The following is an 18,410-nucleotide window of genomic DNA, read 5'->3' as shown; positions in this document are numbered from 1 at the left end:
CTGTGATTAAAAAGTTCAATTAAATTAAATTATTAAATTAAATTAAATTAAATTAAATTAAATTAAATTAAATTAAATTAAATTAAATTATTAGTATTTATTATTAGTAGAACATTAAATACCTGTAATTCAAAAAATGAATGAATAATAAAAAATAAAATAAAATAAAATAAAATAAAATGAATAATAAAAGATGGCTCCAGAACGTTGATCCATGTTATAATAGTAAGTATAACGGTACTTTTTTTTAAAATAAAATGAAATAAAATAAAATGAAAATAATAGGAATTATTAGTGGAGCTCTTGATACCTGAGATCCAAAAATTAAATTAAATTAAATTAAATTAATTAAACTCACAAGACATTAAATGTGGTGCATTAAGTAGTTTGCCATCTGACAAGGTCTGAGAACAACTGTGTTAAAACAAGGATTTGTGGAGGTGAAGCTGGTCTTACAGTAGATCAACTGCCCACTTAGTAAGTTTAGATGAATCGGTGGGAGGGGAAAGTAAAGAGGCGGAGCAAGTGGAGAAAACACAGGGAATATGTGATCTAAAAATAGCCAATGGTTCTGTTGGGGTGGAGCTAATCCTCTTTGCAGCAGAATTACTGGCTGTGGGATTAGGCAGCTTTACTGTGGGCAAGACATCTACCCTCTATAATACTGTCCCGGAGCAGGCCGTACAAACTAACTCTGAACATCGCCGGAAATGGGCATTTCACTTCAGCTAGTTAAGCCATATTGTGTCCTAAAGGAACACAAAAAGTTTCGAAAAGACATTACACTTCGACGCAAGCAAACCTTTCAGGCTATGAAAGCTAAAAGGAATAAATTTGTCTATTCAAAGGCTATAATCTGTGCTTAATAAGTTAAACATGAAATGTTTAGTTAACATTTCTCATTCAGGACCTTCTCAGTGATTATTTAGCATCAGTGGCATCATAAGCTTGTGAGGAAAAATCATTTACATTCATGATTGTAATAGTATTCTGCTCACCAAAACATGCAATAGCATCTGATTCGGTCTATTCATGTGTTTTTTAAACTGGACTCTACCATTTGTTCTGGCAGCATCAAGTGTAGGGAGAATCCATCTGGATGAGCCGGAGGCGCTGATCATGAGGTCGACCCATAATCCTCTGGTCTGCCCAACAGCCTCCTGTTAAGGTGACATGTAGGGCTTGCCTTCTGAAACTCTGCCAGGATTTCCCTTTGGATTTTTAAAATTTGTATCAAACACCATAAGACATAAAGGAATAATAATTCTGGTAAGTTCATTTAATTTCATTTTAATTTTAAGATCTTAAAACTGCTTTCAAAGCCAGTTTTTAAATCACGCTTGTATTTAGTGATAAACTTAAAATGTCTGTACAAATGACAAATCACAATATTTGACAGTATCTATTTGGATCACAACAGTGAAATGAAAACCGTAAGCAGAGATTAGAATTCTAGTTTGAAAGTGACTGTTGCATGCTAGTATTTTGCAGATCTATAAAGCTGATGGAAAAGCTTCATGACATGTTGCCTTTCATTGCAGATTGTTTATTGACTTTTAGCCATTGACATTTTTGGTCCCGTCTGTCCTCCAATGAGATTACAATTATAAAATGACGGGTCTAAAACAAAAATAGGTATTAAAAAAAATGTTAAGTATATATATTTTTTCTTACATTTAGCTTTAAAACAAATTGCATTAAACAAATATCATTTCATTTTAAAATAATTTGTCTTTTTTTAAAAAAAATAAAAGATCTTGCACAGCTGAATCTGTAGCACGTATGTCAAGTAAGCATTCATAATAATTATATATATATATATATTTATATATATATATATATCCTACACACAACTCAAACTTGCTTAATATTCTTTTTGTGAATTTGTTAAGCAAATAAGCACATATATTTAAACTAACGTTTCTCAGTTCACCAGTTTTAAAAATTGATTTTTTTTATTACTAAAAAATATTTTAATACAGATCAATGTCAGATAGTGACAACAAACAATTAAAATATATCTGAATGAAGAATGTTGATACAGGGTTAAAGGTGACTGCCATTGTCCAGAGGCTACAGGTGACACGCTTAAGCAAATGTGCCCTTCAGACTTGCCCTCTGTTAGGTACCGTCTCCTCCCGGTGACATCACTAAAGATCCGCCCACACCATGTGCACTTTCAGCCGTATAAGGATATATCACCTAACGGAGAGGATGGCACAAATGAATTTAGTGGGAAGATTGTATAAACACTTAATTATTGATTTCAGTTTAGCTTTCAGATGTTAGAGCATATTTTAAATGAAATTAAAAATTTAAATGAATAAAATATTACCATTATTAATTATTAATAACTTATTATTATTATTATGATTAATGTAGGTTATTGACATTTTAATATGTATTAGTTGTGGTAGTAGTAGTAGGCCTAGTAGTTTTGTTTTTTTGTTTTTGTTTTTTTTTATGTCATCTACTTTAATAATTTGCCTTGATATATATATATATATATATATATATATATACCATTTTTATTCAGGCATTCAGAGCATTGTAAACAGTTGAACATCATGATATAATCATATAGTCCACATAGACCTAACTGCATGCATTTGCCAGGTTTGTTTTAGTTTATTTTGTCTAAAGTCTAAAGTTATGTAATGGCCATCTGGGACCGTCAGATCATGATGACCAGGTCAGGATGGGATACTCAGTGAATGCAGATGTATTCTCTCAGTAATCTCTTTTTGACCATTTTTAATATTTGGGCAAGGGACAACTGTCAGTGTTCAGGGACAAATGGCTCAATTTTTGATATTCTGAAAAACTGTGTGGTTTTTTTTTTTTTTTTAACTAGTTCTTTATATCTGTTTTGATTTTATACGCCAAATCGTATACTCTGTTGTACTCCAAACATTTGAATATTCACCCTCCAAATTTAATCTGGCCTTCTGGGAATGAATAAAATTCATCTGTTTTTAAGCTGGATTAAATCATAGCTCTCACTTGGAAAGCAAGAGAAAATATGGCACATGTCAGGGCACAAGAAAAGCAGTGTGTCTTTATAGCACTTAGACATTTTTTTCATATTGCCAGTGTCCTGATCCATTGCTAAATAGACACACATGAATATGTGCATTGCCATAAAAGCTGCCACATTTTGATGCATTGACATTTATTTATCAGGTCTGCAAATACATAACTATTCGATATCTCGTCTCTTGCATGGTCAGATCAAATGCTTTATGTGATGCTACTGCATTTTCATTGAAAATATAACTCTGTTAACATTAGTTCCGGATAGCCATATTTATTTTTCTTGAATGAGAACAAGGCTGAGGCATCGACGTGAAGTTTGTTCAGTAAGTTGTAGCTGATGTGATGAACCAATAGTCTAATTATTTAGAACCCGTTCCCCTTTTTTAAATACCTGGAACGAATGACATTCCGTTCCATTTAAAATTCTCGCGCGTGCGTTTGGAATACCGTACGAAAATATTCTGGCAGTAGGCTAGTGTTGTTAACTGCTTCATTAACAGTGAATTTCGATTACAGAACGAATGACTAATGAGTCGGTTCTTTTTAGTGAATCAAACATGTGCGCGACTCTCACACAATTGACTAGTGAGTCGGTTCTTTTTAGTGAGTCAAACATATAGCGCAACTCTCATTCGAATGACTAGTGAGTCGGTTCTCTTTAGTGAATCAAACATATAACGCCACCGGTATAGCTCGATTCTCATACGAATGATTAGTGAGTCGGTTCTTTTTAGTGAATCAAACATGTAACGCCACCAGTGTAGCGTGATTCTCATATGAATGACTTGTGAGTGGGTTCTTTTTAGTGAATAAACCATATTGTGCGACTAGTGAAGCGCGATTCTCGTATGAATGCTCAGTGAGTCGGTTCTTTTAAACATATAGCGCGACCGGTGTAGCGCGATGCTCATACGAATTATTAGTGAGTCGGTTCTTTTTAATGAATTAAACATATAGCGCGATCAATGTAGCGTGATTCTCATATGAATGATTAGTGAGTCGGTTCTTTTCAGTGAATCAAACATATAGCGCGACCACTGTAGCGTGATTCTCATACGAATGGCCAGTGAGTCGGTTCTTTTTAGTGAATCAAACATATATAACATATATCACGACCAGTGTAGCGCGATTCTCATCCGAATGACCAGTGAGTCGGTTCTTTTTAGTGAATCAAACCAGTGTAGCGCAATTCTCACACGAATGACTAGTGAGTCGGTTCTTTTTAGTGAGTCAAACATATAGCGCAACTCTCATTCGAATGATTAGTGAGTCGGTTCTCTTTAGTGAATCAAACATATAACGCCACCGGTATAGCTCAGTTGTCATACGAATGATTAGTGAGTCGGTTCTTTTTAGTGAATCAAACATATAGCGCGACCAGTGTAGCGTGATTCTCATACGAATGAGTCGGTTCTTTTTAGTGAATCAAACCAGTGTAGCGCAATTCTCACACGAAGGACTAGTGAGTCGGTTCTTTTTAGTGAATCAAACCAGTGTAGCGCAATTCTCATACGAATGACTAATTATTTGGTTCTTTTTTTTTTAACTTTGAATCAAACATTTGAATCAAACACACACGCAAAAGATTGTAAAAATGAATTACAGTAAACAGCTTTTGTTAGATGAAATTAATTTGGCAGTGGAATTGCGTTGTTTTTTTGTTTGTTTGTTTGTTTTTTCGAATTTTAGCAGTCCATTGAATGGACTGCACATCCAAAATTATGGACTTTTACTAACTATGTTCTTTTTCCTTCAGGTTTAGCATGTGGCCTTGTGTAGAACCGACCAAAGGGAACTAACTCATTTGTCATAAATACTGAGGCCTTGACATAAGCCAGGTGCAATTTATATTTTTAAACCTCTTTTGGATTTGGAACTCTCACCAAAGACTCAGAGATTCTGGGGATTATACTTATTTAGCTATTTTTTGTGTTCAAAAATATAACAAATTCAAGCCAAAATGGATGACCCTTACCACAATAACATCAATCAGCAAGGAGAAACGTATCCCACATACGGAGAAGGAGGAGAGTACACTTACCCCTATCAGACAGACTTCCCTCCTCAGGAGGAGGAAGATGCTGCTAGTGATGTCACCGAGGGGCATGATGAAGATGATCAGATGTACGAGGGCGAGTACCAGGGCATCCCTCATCCGGACGAGATCAAGGAGGCGCGGAGAGCCGCCCGAAGGGAGGCCCGCATGAAGGCCAGGATGGCAGCTGAGGTGGAGGAGGAAACGTTGCCTGAACAATACGAGTCCATTATGGAAGACTGCGGTCACGGCCGCTTCCAGTGGACCCTCTTCACGGTGCTGGGTCTGGCCCTGATGGCTGATGGGGTGGAGTGCTTCGTAGTGAGTTTCGCCCTGCCCAGTGCTGAGAAGGACATGTGCCTGTCGAATGCTGACAAGGGCATGCTTGGTGAGTGAAGGAATGGGGATTCGATTCAGATTTATGATCAGACTCAATCAATTTGAGTCAATCAAGTCTTTGTTTGTAGGAAAGCCCAATCAAAAATTCGACTTATTTTTAATGTGGTTCAATACAGAGTTTTCAGAACTAAAAACAAAATGTGAAGTAAGTATAATAGCAAATGTAAATGCTCTTCACGTGCTTTTGAAGAACATATTTTCTAGATGTCCCAGAGGGTTTCATATTTGTCAAATCAACATCTAGACCTAAACCATTTTAATCTGGGTTGATACATAAATAATTTAAAAAGTAAAATGATGTCCCGCATTTCACAAATGGTTCCTGATCATCTCTATGTAATTACTTACATTTCAATAATTTTGTATTTAGTTTAAATTTAATAATAAATCATTAATAGTAAATAATGATATAAATATAGTTAATTTCCCCTGCAATGTATTATTAATTATTATTATTACTATGTTGTTGTTGTTAATAAGTAATATTTATATTTCACAAGACAGTAAAGACAATTATAATGTTATTAAAAAATAATAAAAATAAACTTTCCATTCATCAAAGAATTCTGAAAAGTATTAAACAGCACAACTCTTTACAACATTTAATAATAAAGAAGAAATATTTCTCAAAGACCAAATCAGTGTGTTAGAATGAAAATTCAGCTTTGCCATATCACAGGAATGAATTATATTTTTAAATATATTCAAATAGAAAGCAGTTATTTTAAATTGTAATAGTATGTCATAATATTACTATTTTTACTATATTTCTTTGTGTACTGTTATTTTTTCATTTTTATTTTTTGGCGGTGATGACAGAACTACAGCACAGGTCAAATAAGAACGTTTCTCTGATCTCGTGCCATAGAAAGGAAGAGCAGGAAAAGTTTCAATCAGGGATGAAAGTAGTCTGCTGTCTAGTACGGTGTGTAATCCTTTGGGAGGTTCACAATCCCTGCCACGTGCCTGATAATCACTTATCCCATTCTCTAATTAGCTGTTTGAGACTGTGTGTGCATGAGTAAGAGAGAGAGAGAAGCAGATCACTGAAAAATGCAAGAGAGACGCTGTGTGATATTCTGATGCTTTTGTTAAATATTGATTGTCCAGACTAATAAATACTGTACCTTAAGCCCTATTTGGACAGAACTAGTTTTACAGTGAGACTAGTAAAACTAGCAAATTATCTTCTGTTTTTTGGCAAACTCAATGGTCCTCTGAGGAATCTAATCCCATCTGAATGTCAGTGTCTATGACTGCTGATATTGTATTATCCCAACACTTCTCTTCATGTGTTTTTGGCCTACCTGAGTTACCATTTGCATGCATCGGACGAAAAAATTAAATAATAAAAATTCATAAGAAAAGCCAAATCACGGAAGCTGACTGGCCATTTTAACATCACCGTCACCATCCTGCTGAAAAAAGCCAGCTAAAACCAGCCTAAGCTGGTTTTGGAGGGGTTTTGGCCATTTCTTTAGCTGGTCAGGCTGGGAGACCACCTGTGACAACCAGTTAAAACCAGCTTGGCCAGGCTGGGAGACAAGCTAAAACCAGCTACTTCCATCTTAAACCAGCTTAGACCAGCCAACCCGCTTAGGCTGTTTTTAGCAGTGGGTTTATTATGAGCAGGCACTTTTTTGTAAACTCATGTGAAGTAGATTTAAAAAGTGTTTTTATAATAAAATATTTTATTAGACATATATGCCCTATTTGATGCAAACAACCACATCATGACTAGAAATTTCTTTTTGCACGAAATTAAAATTCATAATTTTTTCAAACAAAAAAGCTAGAAACTTGTTTTTAACTTAAATTTTACAGAAGTACCATATAGATCTATTATGATTTATTGTGTTATTGTTCCTCAGTAGCTGACTTTTGTTTTCTGTGTTTAGGATTAATAGTGTACGTGGGGATGATGATCGGCGCTGTCCTGTGGGGCGGTCTGGCTGATAAACTGGGCAGACGACAATGTTTACTCTACGCACTGGCCATCAACTGCATCTTCTCCTTCCTGTCTTGTTTCGCACAGGGTTACGGCTTCTTCATCTTCTTCAGACTCTGCTCAGGAATCGGGTGAGACTCGCTGAAACCAGCAGGAATTAATATATGCATATTCACTCCTGATTTAAAGTTTGGAATCAAAAAGTTTTACCGTTTTCGAATGCATTCAGTCGATCTGATGGTCTGGCGGTCGCACTTTTAACATAGCTTAGCATAGATCATTGAATCTGATTAGACCGATAGCATATTGCTCAAAAATGACCATACATAATGACAATATTTTTCCTATTAAAACTTGACTCTTCTGTAGTTACATTGTGTACTAAGACTGACGGAAAATGAAAAGTTGTGATTTTCTAGGCTGATATGGCTAGGAACTATACTCTCATTCTGGCGTAATAATCAAGGAACTTTGCTGCCGTACCATGGGTGCATGGGAGTGAAAGTGACCGGCACTAAGTTTGTGTAGATGCAGAGTTGCAGCCGGCAGAGTTGACTCTCACAGAGAGAAGAGAGGGGTGGGGCGAGCAGAGCTCATTAACATTTAAAGCAACCTCGACCAGAACAGGATGATTTTTGCAGAGCTGATTTTGGCAATGGTTTACACAACCATAGAGAATTTTTAACCAAAGTATATTATAGACTTTTCATTAAGACCCTAAAGAATCATATCAACTTGTGGAAAATGGGCATCCGATGACCCCTTTAAATTTTAAGACTAAGCTCTATTTTTGGCATCGGCTTGTCAGATGTTTCGTTCAGTTATTACTGTCTCATAACAATGACTCATGCATATTTAGCGGATTTACTCACATCATTTTTTACACTCGCGTTTGTCATTCTTGAAGTGGTATACATAGATGTTTGGTCCTCTTAGGCAAACAAAACTTTTCTTCGAATTGTGAATGGATTATGTAGAGAAAACAAGCAAATGACACTCCTATTACGAGAAAGTAATCTGTGCGTACGGTCAATTGTTGTAGATTACTGCAAGGAGGAAATATCGTACTATACTGGCTTTATGGTAAAATTACATTTTATTAGTCAGTTAAATGATATTAAGACAATGTCTCTGATAATCTCCTGCAGGATTGGTGGCTCAATCCCTGTTGTGTACACATACTTCGCTGAGTTCCTGCAGATGGATAAGAGAGGAGAACATCTAAGCTGGCTGTGCTTGTTCTGGATGCTCGGAGGACTGTACGCTTCCTTCACCGCATGGGGAATCATCCCACATTATGGTCATTCATCATAAATCATAATTAGATAACAAAAGAACTGCAGTGAGCAAAGAACTGAAAATAAATATATGTGTGAATCAACAGTATACAATATTAGAAGTTTTCTTGAAGTACCAAAACCGCTTGTCAAGATTCATGTTGTCATTTTTCTGCTGAGGTTTCTGAGGGTTTGGGGTGTTTTTTGTCACAGGCTGGGGTTTCAGTATGGGAACAGAATTCCAGTTCCACAGTTGGAGAGTGTTTGTGCTGGTTTGTTTCCTTCCCTCTGTGGCTGCTCTCGCTGGGCTGGTATTCATGCCAGAAAGTCCCCGTTTTCTCCTGGAGGTAACATAATAAATGATAATTAACTAGAATGGCACAGAGAATTTTAGCAGGTTTTTTGTCACATAAATGTATTTATTTAGACATATTTATTTATATTTATTTTATTATTTATATTATTATTTATAAATAATTTGTTTGTAGAAAAAATTAATTAAACAAGTATATTATATATTTTATTTTTTATTTATTTTTGGCTTTTTTATTTAAATTGATATCCATTATTAAAAAGTATAAAAAAAGCACAAAAACCTGCACAACATTTTCTTTATATACAGTCCATAATAATACAAAAATGCTCAGTGCATAATAAAAAAGTGCTGTCATACAAAACATTTATGATTTCTAAAACAGTAATGAAATAAATGCATAAATAAGATGTCAATAAAATAACAAAACATTAGGTGATATTAATTTTAGTTTTTTTTTTTTAATTGTATTGTATTGTATTGTATTTTTAAGGCACAAAGTATATTCCTTTTGTATAAAAATAAGTTAAAAAAATAATCGGCACAGACCATGGCAAGAAAGCCCTGTGCTAAACAAAATTCATGGTTTTTATTTTGTGAATTTCAGACTGCAAGACACGACGAAGCCTGGATGATCCTGAGGCAGGTTCACGACACCAACTGGAGGGCGAAGGGAGAACCAGAGAGAGTGTTTCAAGTAAAGATGTCCACTTTTATACTACCAGACTACCAGACTACTACCAAATAACTGACCCTAGAAAAGCATCTCTGATCCCTGTCTGTGATGAGTTTACTGAGACTTTTTTTAATAACTGAATTGGCGACACCTTATAAATCCTGTTATGTGGCTCAGCTTACATGCTCTTATCTTATCTCTTTCAGGTTTCGCAGATCAAAATGCCTCAAACACAGGATGACGAGTTCATAGAGATTCAGAGTGAAACTGGCACTGCCTTCCAGAGATTCATGGTCAGACACATGACCCTAGTTAAACAGGTATGCTAACATTTCTTTGAAAGTGCAGTCCGTATCTTCCAACATGTTCTTTCTCGTCCTGCACCATTTGAGCTAAAGACCTGAATGATGGTTAAAAGTATGAGGCTTGTTAAGGAGAGGTGTACTGTTACTTTTCTAAGTGATCAGAATTACAGGTTTTGTCGGGCAGATGATAAAAGTGTTGAAACATGGATGTTAAGATGTTTGTTTTGTTTCCAATGTTCTCCAAAGGTCATGAAGAACCTGATGTCACTCGCCGCACCTGATCTCAGACTCAATGGTTTGTTCATTGCCATCGTGTGGTTTACAATGGCCTTCAGGTGAGCAGCTTTTGATATAGCATGTTTATAGCTGACCTACACTACCAGTCAAAATTTTTGAACAGTAAGATTTTTAAAGTTTTTTTTTAAAGAAGTCTCTACTTCAAAAACTGTAAACTTATGAAATATTTAAAATAACTGTTTTATATTTGAATATATTTTAAAAAGTAATTTATTCCTGTGACTAAAGCTAAATTTTTCACATCATTACTCCAGTCTTCAGTGTCACATGATCCTTCAGAAATCATTCTAATATGCAGATTTGCATATTAAATTTTAAACTTTTTTTGAGCAGAAAATCAGAATATTAGAATGATTTCTGAAGGATCATGTGACTGGAACAATGATTCTAAAATTTCAGCTTTGAGATCACAGAAGTAAATTAAAATATATAAATACATTTTAGAATACATTTTTAAATATATTCAAATAGAAAACAGTTATTTTAAATAGTAAAAATATTTCAGAATTTTACTGTTTTTGCTGTACTTTGGATCAAATAAACGCAGGCTTGTTGAGCAGAAGAGACTTTAAAAAAAAAACATTTAACATCTTGCTGTTCAAAAACTTTTGACTGGTAGCGTAGCTTCTTGCTATGTTCTACGTCGCCTATCCTAACAGTCAGAGAACCTCATAAATGATTGTTGTAAAATGTTCTTTAGTCGCCATCATGTCTGGATCTTGTAAATAATGATCTCTCTGTAGGTGTTAGGTATGTAGCAAAATGACTTCTTTAATAGTAAACAACGTACAGTATTAATCCACCTTCCACCACACAGCTATTATGGCCTGGGTGCGTGGTTTCCTGACCAGATCAAGTACCTCCAATTTGAGGAGTATGAGTCCAACGTCAAGATCTTTCATCGTGAGAAAGTGGAACGCTTTCATTTCAACTTCACTCTGCAAAATCAGGTCCACAAGGAGGGGGAGTATATTCATGACAGGTACATTTATTTATTCATTTACAGTAATACACATTCTAGATTATTAACTTAACTGTCTCTGTCTTGATATATATGATGTTTTATAGAATGAAGGACTATTGCAGGCACATTATTGTTTTAAAGTTTAGGGTTGGTAGAATTTTTAAAAAATGTTTTTGAAAGAAGTCTCTTATGCTCACCAAGACTGCATTTATTTGATCAAAAATACAATAAAAACAGTAATATTGTAAAATATTATTATAATTTAAAATAACTGCTTTCTACTTTAATATATTTAAAAATGTAATTTATTTCTGTGATGCAAAGCTGAATTTTCAGCATCACTACTCCAGTCTTCAGTGTCACATGATCCTTCAGAAATCATTCTGATATGCTGATTTGCTGCTCAAAAATCACTTTTGAAAACGTTTTCTTTTCAGGATTTTTTGAATTGAAAGTTCAGAAGAAAAGCTTTTATTTGAAATAGAAATATTTTGTAACATTATAAATATCTTCACAGTCACTATTGATGAAATGAATGCATCCTTGCTGTAAAGTATACATTTCTATACTGACCCCAGACATTTGAATGGTAATGCTTGTGTATTGGTTTATCAGCCAGTTTTATGTACTTTGCATTCCAGGTTTATCAGCATAGAAATAAGAAACGTGAAGTTTGAAGAATCACTCTTTGAGAACTGTTATTTTGAGGACGTCAGATCAACAGACACCTTCTTTGAGAACTGCACCCTTAAAAACACAGTCTTCTACAATACTGGTATTCAATTCATACATTTTTGTATATATTAGGGTACAACGGGGCTAAGAAGCCCCAGGGTAAAAGACGCCTTTGATATTATTTTCCTCTAAACCTCTAGATGGCAAAAAAACGTGGTGTAGCACTTTTCAAAACATCCGCTTTTCAAGATACACGTGCAAATTTGGCTGATCCTTGATGCGATTGTGAACAGGATGTCGATTCTGTGCTTAATGATCTAATATTTGATGCTTTTAAAAATATTGTAGATTTAAAGGGGTCATCGGATGACAATTTTCCACAAGTTGATATGATTCTTTAGGGTCTTAATGAAAAGTCTATAACATGCTTTGGTTAAAATTTCTCAATGGTAGTGTAAATAACACCTTTTTTACCTTGTCAAAATCAGCTCTGCAAAAATCATCCTGTTCTGGTCGAGGTTGCTTTAAATGTTAATGAGCTCTGCTCGCCCCGCCCCTCTCGTCTCTTTGTGGAGTGACGAGCCTGTTTACTTTAGTCGCAATTAGCTGCGTTTAGCCACTAAACTTGCTAACTAGCACATTATTAGGAAAGGCGATTGCAAAGATTCATAAAAAAACCCTTATACTCACTTCTGCTGTAGGTGAAGCTGGATCACAAATGATTCGCGTGAACGTAGACACATTTATGTAGATGGGGAGGCGCATTCCCTTCACAAACAAATGTAATCCACTGCATCTTCAGCAGCTCAGATGTCAGGAGTAAATGACGACCACTATGTTCATTATTACATCCAGCAACACAACACCTCAGTCGCTCAATCGGAGATATTCTTGTCTAACTTACATCCCTGCTCCGGCATCCAAACAATGGAGGTGGGACTGTTACAGCTGATTTAAGACGGGTCTGAGTTAAGATGCTCATGTCAATCAACTATCGTGGGAGCGGCCTCTGTTGGTGTGACGCCTTACTGATTTGCAAAAAGGGGATATTATTTTTACAGATTAATTAAAAACCACTTCATGGATTTTTATCATTATAGTGTAGATTTGTACATACACTGCCAACACCCATTAATGTTCAAACAATATGTAAAAGTGAACTTTGCATCCGGTGACCCCTTTAAGTAGCAGAATTGCTAAAATTCTTTAATATATGTTGAGATAAAGGTCTTCTTTTTGATTTTCAGTTTTGTTTAAGATAATTAAGGCAACAGTTTTTAAATAACAAAAGAATATGTAAAAGTATGGTATTTGGGGTAAAAGCACCCCTGCTGTTGGGGCTAAAAGGCTCAATAATTAACATGATAATTAATAGAAGGCTGACTTTTCCATTTATTGACATGACATTGTTAGATTCAGATGGTAAATATCATATATTATGTTGGGTGTCCGTCACCATGTTTAGAATGAAACCATCATATTTAAAAACATGCTATTAATTATACAATATAATAAAATATAATTTTTTGTTACTACTGTAAATCTATATTAAATTACTACGAGATCTCCTTCAATGCTTTCAGAATCTTTACATTTTAAAATTATTTTGTTTCTGTATTTTAAAATGTATGTTTCATATTTTAATGACAGTATATTTACAGAACAAAAAATACTTATTTTATTTATCAAAATAAGCAGAAAATAGTACAAACTTTGCTAAGGTGATTGTTTTGAACAAGTATTACCTTAGACATTATTTTAAAAAAACATTATTTTAGCTATTATATCAACACTGTGTACCTTCTGCCCCTTTGCAACCTCATATATTTATACGATTTTTAAACAAAATAAACGAATTGTATGATTAATTTTCACACAAAATCTGTTGGTCCATAAATGTTCAATACAAACGTATATATTTTTCTGCACTCATACACTTCGGGCACATTGAAAAGCACATTTTTTTCTTAGGGTGTGCCTTTAGCCCTGTTGTAGCCTATATATTAACCTTCAATCTATTAGATTTATGAATGATATTTTGGGGTTTTTCTTTCACTAACTATCCGTTTTATCACATTTCTTGCAGACCTGTGGGAAGATTCCAAGTTCATTAACTGTAAGCTGCACAATACAACATTTCTGCACCCCAAAAAAGGCTGCCATCTAAATTTCCAAGAGGAAAATGACATCGTGATCTATCTAGTCAGCTTCCTGGGTAGTTTGTCTGTATTACCTGGCAACATCATAGCAGGTCTATTAATGGACAAAATAGGACGGCTTAAAATTATAGGTGAGTGGTTACACAAAACACTTGATGCTTTGTCAATAAGTTTCAGTGGGTTTAAAGTATCTAAAAGAATTGTGAATTGTGTGTGTGTTTGCAGGGGGCTCCATGTTAGGCTCCGCTCTCTGCACGTTCTTCCTGCTCCTGTGCTTCAGTCAGTGGGCCGTCGTCCTGTTCCAGTGCCTGTTCTTCGCAGCCGGTGCGGCAGCTTGGAACGGCATTGAGGTCATCACAGTGGAGCTCTATCCAGCCTCAAAAAGGTACAAAAGATCATCACTAAAAGATATCTCTAATTCTTAAAATTCATACGAGGCAAATGGTTTAAAAACAGCCTTTAAATAGGTTCTTAAAACTGCACTTTTTGAACTATACTACAATTAAAAGATTTTTAAAATGTTTTTGAATGAAGCCTCACCAAGGCTGCATTTATCAAAAATAGCAATATGGAAATATTATTACTTTTTTCCTATTTGAATATATTTTAAAATGTAATTTATTCCTGTGATGCAAAGCTGAAATTTTAGAAGTCATTACTTCAGTTTTCAGTGTCACATGATCCTTCAGAAATCATTCTAATATGCTTGATGTTTTGATGACTTGGAGCTCAAAAAACAAATTTTAATAATATCTATACTAAAAAAGTGCTGGTTAATATTTTTGTTAATTTTTTTCAGGATTCTGATGAATAAAAAGTTCAAAAGAACAGCATTTATTTGAAAAGAAAGCTTTTGTAACATTATAAATTGCTTTACTGATACTTTTGATCAAATCAGTCCATCCTTACTTAATAAAAGTATAAATGTTTTCATCATACTAACCTTATAAACTTAAAAGTTTTGTAAATAGTAGCATAAATCCTTGAAAGATTTAGATAAATAAAATTCTTTGATATTATGCTGTGGTCAAGATGTAAAGCATAAAACGAAATAAACTATTTATATACACTACTGTTCAAAAGTTTGAGGTCAGTAAAATTTTTAATGATTTTAAAAGAAGTATCTTATGCTCACCAAGGTTGCATCTTTGTAATAAAATATACAGTGAAAATAGCAATATTGTGCAACATTATTACAATTTAAAATAACTGTTTTCTATTTTAATATTTTTTGAAAAAATTTTTTTTTCTATAATGGCAAAGCTGAATTTTCAGCAGTCATTACTCCAGTCTTCAGTAAAATTATTAGAAATTCATTCAAATCAAATCAAAAAGAAATAATTCTAAGTTGATTTGTCACTCAAGAAACATTTTTTATTATTATCAATGTTGAAAACATTTGTGCTGCTTTATACTATTGTGGAAACCATGGCAAATCATAAAATGTCTTAAAAATAAAATTAAAAATGCCTTTACTATCACTTTTTTATCAATTTTATTGCGTTCTTGCTGAATAAATAAGTTAAATAAATAAATAAATAAACCTTACTGGTCCTAAACATTTGAACAGTAGTGTATAAATGTTTAAAATATCTTTGTTACAATATATACCATATTTATTTGATTTATTTTAGTGCTGTCAAATGATTAATCGCGAATAATTGCATCCAAAATAAAACGTTTAATATATGTGCGTATATTGTGTATATTTATGTATTTATAAATATTTAATATTTATAAATATTTTGAAAATATTTACAGTACATGCATATATTTATATTCATATAACTGAAATGTTTTTAATATATAAACAACATATTTTTGTTAAATATATACATGCATGTGTGCGTATTTATATATACATAATAAATAAAGAGTACACATACATAATGTAAATGAAAACTGTTATTTTGCATGCGAATAATCGCGATTAATCATTTGACAGCACTAACTTACTTATGAAATTGAGGCTGTATGAAATAGAAGCATGTTCAATATGCTTTGTTAATCTATTTACCTATTGTTTTTTTTGTTTGTTTGCTCTCTTTGTTTTGTTTCTTCTTTAATTTTGCTTTGTGTATTATTTTGTGAGGTGTACCGTCTCGTACAGTCTATAAGTTACCAAATTTTCACACCTACTTTCAAGTTTTTGTCTGGAAATAATATAATTTGAACGATCCAGTTACACAACAGTGCAACATATAAAACAACCTGAACTTCAATGCCTCACAGCCTCATTTACATCAAATTAAACATGATGTTGACTCTGAATAAAGACAATAACACTGTGCTCACTCATCCATCATTTGTGTCCTCAGAGCCACAGCTTTCGGTGTGCTGAATGGCACATGTAAACTGGCAGCTATCATTAGCACTTTCATCTTCGGCAAGTTTATCGGCATCACCAAGATCATCCCCATCATTCTGTCTTTCTCGGCGCTAGTGTGCGGAGGACTGCTAGCGTTTAAGTTACCCGAGACACGAGAGGTGATTCTTCAGTGAAAAAGCCAAACTCCTCAAGGCCTCAGCGCTTGGTCCAGCTGGACACTGGATGACCGCATGCTGGACTGCTGAACACTGACAGCAAAAGGGCTGAATCATGTAAAGCTGATATGGTGTCATGTTAGAACCAATGTACTGTGGTATTACTGTACTTTCATAGTATTACTTCTCTTAAACTAAAGTTGTAGAGCATATGTTTGTTTAAAGTGTTCACACTGGCTATATTTTGAGTATATTTTGAGAAATCCAAAATTGTGGACAAATGGGGAAATATGTTTTCTGCGATTACACAAAATGATTTAGAGCCAAGTACTGATATCAAATTTCCATTTTATATTGGAAGAAATAATGAATTTGACAATTAGTTCAATGAGATCGCTATATTTTATGGTTATTTAATATGTAAAAATTGAGTTCTTTTTGCATTTTTGGTGCAGAAATCTTTACCAGCGTTTGGTCATCAGCTAGTTTTTGTTGTGTTGTATTTGTTAATACCGTGGTATATATTTATTTCATATTAGATAATTATGTTTTCACTGTGTTTTAACTCTGATTCCCATCTTTTCAACTATTGTTTGTCATGCCTTTTCATTAGAAAATGACCATACTACATAAAAATGACAATGTTTGTATGAAGATAGACATTTTTTGAATTTGACTTATGTGAAGTGTGTATAATGCTCATTTCCTCTGAGAAAATGTGTAGATTATGTGATTTTGTTTTTATTTTTCTTATTTCTTTTAACATATGTGAATAAGAATTATGAAAGGAACAGCTCATAACAAAAGAAAGGTCACAGAAAAGGTTATTCAAATTTATTTTATTTTAATGGGTCAACATTGATTACATACGAAAGGGCCTCAAAAGGGCCTCCATTGCAAGTCTTAAAAGCTTTATGTCAAATCTAAAATATATTCTTTTTATATTTTATGTTCAAAAATTGAAATATCAAAAAAAATCTAATTAATCTAATGTTTTTGTTTGTTCTGGTTTGTGATGGTATAAAAATAAAATAAAAAACATAATTTTACTTTTGATTTTTAGTGACTCGTGTTCTTTCTCAGCCCAATATACTGAAAGAAGATGAGAAAACCACAGTGTTTTGGTCTTATTTTAAGTTCCCATGCTTTTCTGTGAGTATGTGAGCATGGAAAGGCAATTGTAAAAACAAGGCCAGGGCTCACGTGTGAATCGGTCACACCTCTTGTGAGGGTCACTTACTTATGCAAAGGTGTGAAACAAAAATCTAGATAATTCTTTCACCAGATTTACTAGTTTATAAGATGCTGTGCCTTCTTATAAAAGCTAAATATGCTGCTTTTCTAATTTATTTATTTTTTTAACCTTAAGTTTGTGGCTGCGTATTGTTTTCCTCTTAGCACAGCTGTATTTATTCATTTACGAATCAACTTTAGCATTATTATTGAGTGATGTCAAACAGGGAATTTGATTGTGCAATAACAGTTTTATTCACGCACAATGTGCTTCTCAGTTTAAATCTACTCTGTGATTACGTTACTTGTCACGTTTCATACCAAGGGTGTGAAAGGCCTCACTTTATACGATCTTGCCAGACCACAGTAAAGAAATTTATTTTAAGTAAATAAGTAACTAAGTACAGTAACTAAAGTCAAAGCTGGTAACATCCAAACTGCCAAATGTGCAAATGCATCATGATGTATGTTTCCCCTTTAAAAATAAGCCATGAGGAAAAGATATTTTAGCTGAATTTCTGTGGGAGTTTGACAGAAGCTTGCAGACGAGTGGAAAGACACACACAGGTGCCAGCTTCACTCATTCTTCTGCAATACGGACTACGAGGT

At 33.9% G+C, this 18,410-nt stretch overlaps 1 protein-coding gene across 1 annotated transcript; it reads left to right on the top strand.

The window, feature by feature from the left end:
• Window positions 1-1,148: 1,148 nt before the first annotated feature.
• Window positions 1,149-17,578, top strand: sv2ba (synaptic vesicle glycoprotein 2Ba). The gene is made up of 13 exons (XM_051113947.1): window positions 1,149-1,269; window positions 4,793-5,459; window positions 7,369-7,549; window positions 8,567-8,718; window positions 8,909-9,042; window positions 9,616-9,705; window positions 9,891-10,004; window positions 10,236-10,324; window positions 11,104-11,268; window positions 11,892-12,025; window positions 14,012-14,215; window positions 14,310-14,469; window positions 16,403-17,578. Exons 2-13 carry the CDS (start codon window positions 4,997-4,999, stop codon window positions 16,584-16,586), a joined length of 2,070 nt encoding a protein of 689 aa, XP_050969904.1. The 5' UTR covers window positions 1,149-1,269; window positions 4,793-4,996; the 3' UTR covers window positions 16,587-17,578.
• Window positions 17,579-18,410: the final 832 nt, after the last annotated feature.

This window comes from Labeo rohita, chromosome 7, assembly GCF_022985175.1.
Source record: "Labeo rohita strain BAU-BD-2019 chromosome 7, IGBB_LRoh.1.0, whole genome shotgun sequence".
NCBI classification, from domain to species: domain Eukaryota; kingdom Metazoa; phylum Chordata; class Actinopteri; order Cypriniformes; family Cyprinidae; genus Labeo; species Labeo rohita.
This window is presented reverse-complemented; position numbering and strand designations above follow the sequence as displayed.